The sequence below is a fragment of the Ostrea edulis genome, chromosome 7 (assembly GCF_947568905.1).
Source record: "Ostrea edulis chromosome 7, xbOstEdul1.1, whole genome shotgun sequence".
In the NCBI taxonomy this organism is placed as follows: Eukaryota; Metazoa; Mollusca; class Bivalvia; order Ostreida; family Ostreidae; genus Ostrea; species Ostrea edulis.
Window position 1 is genome coordinate 12171019 of NC_079170.1, and position 7271 is coordinate 12178289.

Below are 7271 nucleotides of genomic sequence, written 5' to 3' on the forward strand. Positions count from 1 at the left end.
ACGACGTCCCGGACTCCGGGATGTTAAACAAACACGACGTTCCGGACTCCGGGATGTAAAACAAACACGACGTTCCGGACTCCGGGATGTAAAACAAACACGACGTTCCGGACTCCGGGATGTAAAACAAACACGACGTTCCGGACTCCGGGATGTTAAACACACGACGTTCCGGACTCCGGGATGTTAAACAAACACACGACGTTCCGGACGCCGGGATTTAAAACACACGACGTTCCGGACTCCGGGATGCCGTCTAAATGTTTGCTACTCGTTGTCAAAAGAAATTAATTCAATGACGTCATTATAGTCCGAAACAAAACAGAAAAATGACGGAACGGCATTATAGTCCGAGACAAAACAGAAAAATAACGGAACGTCATTATAGTCCGAGACAAAACAGAAAAATGACGGAACGACATTATAGTCCGAGACAAAACAGAAAAATGACGGAGCGGCATTATAGTCCGAGACAAAACAGAAAAATGTTGTTACAAGGGATCACCCAGGGTAAACTATAAGACTAGTATCCTGTTACAGATTTCATTTCATTCAACTATTGATTAAAATACCATTTATTCCGTTTTACTAGTTACGTTAGAAGCAGTTGAAAATATGTTAATTCATAAACAAACGTTAGAAACATGCGCCATCACTAAATACAAGTATATAATAAATAGCTTCGATTGCTGGGTTTCAAAACAAGGAAGATACTACAGTATATAGAGAATACAGCAGGAAATAAAGACGATGTTAAAACAGTCACGCGTTTTATCATGAGCGTGTTAAAGACCAGATTGCAACTGACACCGTAAGGAACATGGTGTTTTAACTTCTCGAATGAAGATATGGCAGAACTCACAAAAGGTAAAGATTAAGGATGTAGAATTAAAGGCTATCAACCTTAAAGGTTTTAACCTCATACTTGCGTAGAATAAGATTCAATTCAAGATTATTATTTTTTACATTATTATTTCAGACGACAAAACCACCAGTGAGTATCGAATTGTGCTTCTGGGGAAGACGGGTTCTGGAAAAAGCACGACAGCAAATGTTGTTTGTGATCGAGATGTTTTCTGTTCAAGCGTGTCTGAATCGTCTGTCACTAAGACCTGCCAGTATGCTGAAACGTGTCGTTTCGGTTATGAACTGAGTATAGTAGACACCCCGGGATCTTTCGATACAGCTACAGCCAATGACGTCATCATGAAGGAAGTGACGCGTTGTTTGGCGTTGTCAGCTCCTGGTCCCCACGTATTTATTTATGTTTTCAATGCGCTATCAAGGTTCACCAAAGAAGAGGAAGATTCAATCAATCAATTTGTGGAAAATTTCGGGGAGCGAGTCTTCGATTACATGATGGTTATATTCACACGATATGACGATTTACAACGGTGCTCAACTTCACCCACGAAGTACCTCTCCAGTATATCTCCTAAATTTAGAGAATTTTTAAACAATTGTAAATGGAGAATATGCTGGTTTGATAACACACTCAGTGGTATGGGAGCACACAAACAGGTTCAATCACTTCTTAGTTTGGTTGCGAGGACCGTAGAGGAAAATGGTTGTATCAGTTATTATACAAACGCGTTATACACGGAGGCCGAGAGAATGATGAAAAAGAGAGAGGAGGAACTATTGAAAGATCAAAAAGAAAATGAAAATGAAATGAGGTATTTGAAAATACGCGAAGAGCACATTCAGAAGGAAAAGGGATCGAAAGAATGGAGATTAAAAGACATCGAAAGAAGAATTGAAGAACTGGACCAATCAACGGAGGGGAAGCGCGTCAGTAGAAATTCAAAACCGCCATCTAGATGTGGTTCAGCAGAGTCTAATCTAGAACGAGAAGTCAAATTTCTTAAGATTGAGATGGAGAAAATAAAACATAAGGACTTGGTGATGATTGAAAAACAGCATGGACAAATTCAGGAACGAAGGGCTCGCTTATCCAAGAAGCAACATAGAGCGCACCCGAGATCAATGGCCCGGAAAGAACTATCGAAAAGAAATAGCTCTCTTAGTAACTTGATATGCAAAGGAATCGTCGCATTGGGCAAACATTTACTGACTGGAATCGTGGGGCTTTTGTTGCTGTAAACACAGGCAATTAACAATACATGTATATTTCTCTTAGTTTTAGTAATCTGGATTACCACTCTTGCATTTATCTTACTGACAAGAAAGGTAAACTTGTATGACGAAAGGGTTTTTTTTTTTTGTCCGATTATTGAAAATTAAAAATTGTTGGGTTTTTTTTTCTCCTCTCAAAAATTTATTTAACCAACTTTTGTTGAAAATATTTTTTGTTTTTTTTAAAGAAAAATAGTTTCAAGTCAAGTAATTGAAGAAGTTAAGGGGGTACTCTACATTGTCATAATGGCTGACTTCCGGATTATTAAGCGTAAACTGCACCAAGTTACATTATATCGTATAACATACCCCGGTAGGTCAAAATTAACTTCATTCCTTAAATGAAAACATAAATTTCAGTAATATTTTTAAATTCATTAAAAATAGCAATGCCTACTTGAGTAGCTCGGTATGTTAGCACGTCACGAGTTCGAGTTTAGCCGGGTTTTAAATTTTGTAAAATGCTTTCTACTAAAGCTGCATTTATTGGCTAAATAAAGTAAATGTGAAAGTTGTCAACTTGAAAATATTATTGTACATAACCTCCTCTTTTCATCCAAATAAATTTTTTCTGGTTTATAGCATTCCTCCTTAAATGGACATAACTAACTAGATGACAAACGTCAATAGTTATACGAACGATCTTAAACCTCAAACTTAAATCTCAGACGGGATGGTTTCAGTTTCTCCATCGTCAACTTCCCATATTTATGCAGCAACATTCCATAATCACCTGCATATGGTGTTTATATCTCTCAACTGATTCGATACGCATTAATTAGCTTGTTCTGTTAGTTTTTAAATCGTGGCAGGCTACTGCTAAACAAGTTGATGGTACAGGGGTTTCAACAATCTCGTTTATAGTAAGCATTTCCCAAATTCTATGGTCGTTATAACAATCTAGTTGCCAATACAACTTATCAGTGGGTCAAAAACTGTCTGATGTTTTTCATACGGATTGTTAGACCGTTCTTGGCACACTGATTTCGACTACGGATAACTGTTTGTCTGATAAAGATATAGGGCTCACGGCGGTAGTGAACAGTCGACGGGATGTTTACTCCTTCTAGGCACCTGGCCCCTCTCTGGTGTGTCAAGGTCTCCGTGTTTGCCCAACTATCTATTTTGTATTGCTTATAGGAGTTATGGGATTGATCACTGTTCGTTATCTTCACTTTTCAGGGCCGTAAATTAACCTTCAATTTGGAGGAGGCAGGAAATTAGGCGGGGGTCTGGGGGCCGCCCAGGCCCCCAGACGCTGAGCACATTTTGTGCACACTGAACACGTTTCGTGCAAAATCCTTGATTCTAGGGCCTTCTAAGATGTTACTTGACTAACTCATTCTAAAAGAAAGATTTGGAATGCTTTTTAAGGGAGGTATCATGTTCTTAGTTATTGGAAACAACATAAATTCTAATGAACTTTAAATTTTAATTTTTTTTGGCTCAAAAGTTGGAGGAGGCAGCTGCCTCCTCCGCCTCCATGTAATTTACGGCCCTGCTTTTCACCACTAGGACGCATCAGGACAACACACCATTAAAGGGATACTGTTAGTGTGCAAACATTCGTAACTCATAATTCATCCATAATATACGTTATGAACAATTGCTGTTGCGTTTTTAAAGTCCGTCAAATGGTGTAGCTCGTTAAACGAGAACAACAAAATAATAAAACACGTTCGATTACTAGAGTATCCGTGCAGAATTCTTCGCCATGAAACGAGATGTGATCCAGATGTATATGTAATATCTTGTTGAGATATCCAATAGGAATATGTTGAGAATTATGAGTACTTTTATACAGAGATAGCAGTTATGGGCGTTCCCGTCAACGGATCGATATAAGATTCGGATTTTGTAAATAAGTTCCAGCCTGAACAAACTGTATGTAGGTGGCAAGGAATAGTTTTTAACTATAAGTACCCGTCATTTTCTGTTTTACAAAAATGAGAATTTGTGTCTTATGAAAATGACTGAAATGATTTTTAATGATGATACTGGGTCAGAAGGCGGTTTTATTTTGTTTATTTCTCTATTTTATGTCCCTTTGATAATTTTCCACTCATATTGAGACATCACCAGCTGTAGGTGAAGTACCACTTTAGATCTACAGTACAGACCACGAGTAAAACCAACAAACACCATGATTGGTCCCTCTCCTTCATATTTCAACACAGTTGATAAAATAGATCTTTTAAAATATCACTGTAGGAAACCCACCGTTGATTACGCTTCGTTCCTCTCTCCATCAGATGGAGAGAAGAACGAATCGTAATCAACCGTGGGTTTCCGACGATGTTAAATTATCTACTTGTATAAATCGTTCTAGAAGCTCTGTGCAAAATCTATAAATGTAACGCTGAAGCAAAATAATGGTAGTAATAACATAAGATAGATAAATTAATCAATTTAGAAAAGCAACAACCAAAAAAAAAAAAAACCCAGTGGGTTGACAAATGTGCGTAACATAGATACAATTTAATCCCTTGTAAGTTAGTTCCTTCGTGACATTTATAATCCTTCTGTCATTGCACGATAACAGTAGTTTCCTTATAACAAACACCAGGGATAGCGGGATTTGCAGCTTTGAGAGAAAATAGAGTAGGCCTTATCGTTTCTATTTTAATACGTAATGTTCAGACACCGTTTAAGTGCATGCATACTCCTGCAGATTGGCTTGTATGCAAACTTTCGATAAGACGTTGATGCAAAGAAGGTTTAGATTTTGTTTAGTCTTTTAATTAGATATAGGGCTCACGGTGGGTGTGGCCAGCCGACAGGGCATGCTTACATCTCTTAGGTACTGTACCTCACCCCACCTCAGGTGTGTCCAGGGTACGTGTTTGCCTAACTCTTAATTTTGTATTCTTTATAGAAATGTTTTTTGTTATATCGAATTGTTCACTCATGATAAAGATGTCACAACTTTTGGGCGAATTACCAAGGTACATTGTATGTCCAGTGCACGATGTATTTTCGATATCGTCGACATCGATGTGTATATAACATCTTTGTTGTCTTGACAACATACTATCCTGTTTTTATCGATCACATCTTCGACATCTATAATCGCAATGTTAAACGATATGGAATCGACATTGTACAATGATGTACCCCCTACCCTGTTTACTTCGTGGACCATGCATCTACATCATGTCAACCATGTAGCGGTCAGTGTAGGAGGGAACTTATACTGCCTCGCTAGAGAGCTAGCTTTTCTACTGATGTGCTAGAGTGTCTCTCTCTTGATCACGTAAGTTAAGCAACGGTGAGCGTGATCAGCACTTAGCTGGGTGACCGCTACACGTTGCAATATCAAAATGTTAGACAGTATGATATCGGATAGATTCTAAAAATCACGGATACCAAAGTTACGAAAATCCCCTAAATTATGGGAGGGGGATCCCGTCTTATGATAAAGAATGAAGGTATTATAATGTAAAGGGTTCTTGTAAATAGCAACATGATTTTTTTTATATAACCCATGTTATGATTTGATATCTAAAACAGGCGCAAAATCACAATGAAATGCACATTATTTGTGATCTGGTACAATGTTAAGAATCAGGTGTTTGACAATTTTTATTCTAATTATAGCAATTGTTCTACTCATATGTATCAATAAAAAGATATAATTTTCTAAAATAATGACTTTTATGTTTACAAGAAGAAATTTCGGAAACCATCGTGTTGTCATCAGAGAAAATGATTTTTAAAAATAAACACGGTGTTGAATCAGCATTGTCGATATCGTGATGTCGAGTCGATATCATGATGTCGAGTCGATATTGTGATGTCGAGTCGATATCATCATGTTGAGTCGATATTGTGATGTCGAGTCGATATTGTGATGTCGAGTCGATATTGTGATGTTGAGTCAATATTGTGATGTCGAGTCGATATCATGATGTCGAGTCGATATCATGATGTCGAGTCCATATTGTGATGTCGAGTCGATATTGTGATATCGAGTCGATATCGTGATGTCGAGTCGATATCGTAATGTCGGGTCGATATTGTGATGTTGAGTCGAAAACTTGATGTCGAGTCGATATCGTGATGTCGATCGAGTCGATATCGTGATGTCGAGTCGATAACTTGATGTCGAGTCGATAACGTGATGTCGAGTCGATATTGTGATGTCGAGTCGATATCGTGATGTAGATCGAGTCCATATTGTGATATCGAGTCGATATTGTGATGTCGAGTCGATAACTTGATGTCGAGTCGATAACATCATGTTGAGTCGATATTGTGATGTCGAGTCGATATTGTGATGTTGAGTCGATATTGTGATGTCGAGTCGATATCGTAATGTCGAGTCGATATTGTGATGTCGAGTCGATAACTTGATGTCGAGTCGATAACATCATGTTGAGTCGATATTGTGATGTCGAGTCGATATCCTGATGTCGATCGAGTCGATATTGTGATGTCGAGTCGATATTGAGATGTCGAGTCGATAACGTGATGTCGGGTCGATAACGTGATGTCGACAATCTCTATAATGTAGAAGTGATAACAATGCAGACCACGTCAACACGATGTCGAATCAACATTTTGGACATTCCGATGTCTACATATCAGAATCGAATTTCAACAGTTTACGCGATATAAACACAGTATCGAATTAACATAGTTGACATCGCGATGTTGACAATATCGAATTTGTAAAATGTTGGCATATGCATGGCGGTCAAGACCAAAGCAGTGAGGGTTCTTGATAGTCCCAATATCTGTAGACAAATAATGTACACATATAAGGAAACAAACATAAATACACAAAAACATAACGGTAAAAGAAAAAGTAAAATTGAAAATCAGTTCACCAATCTCATTATCTTAACATAAAACAATCAAATCTGTCCTACATCTTTTACATGTATGTCACTGACATTTTCGGAGATTCGGGGTACGGTAATTGTAGTTTTTGGTCTGTTTGTCCGCAAAAACTTGAACCCTAGCCACAACTTTTGAATGTATCGTGATATGTTTTCATATTACACATGTGTATTTTTTGTGGTGACACCCCTCGTATGGTACCAAAATATTTGACCTTGCGACCTTGATCTTGGGGTTTGACCAACTTTTGAAAAACTTTTCACACCATGGAGCGTCACCCTTGGCTACCCCGA

At 38.1% G+C, this 7271-nt stretch overlaps 1 protein-coding gene across 1 annotated transcript; it reads left to right on the plus strand.

Moving 5' to 3' along the window:
- The first annotated feature begins 684 nt into the window (after positions 1–684).
- On the plus strand, positions 685–5781 carry LOC125653677 (GTPase IMAP family member 7-like). The gene is made up of 2 exons (XM_048883240.2): positions 685–867; positions 980–5781. The coding sequence occupies exons 1-2, from the start codon at positions 849–851 to the stop codon at positions 2101–2103; spliced, it is 1143 nt and encodes a 380-aa protein (XP_048739197.1). The 5' UTR covers positions 685–848; the 3' UTR covers positions 2104–5781.
- Positions 5782–7271: the final 1490 nt, after the last annotated feature.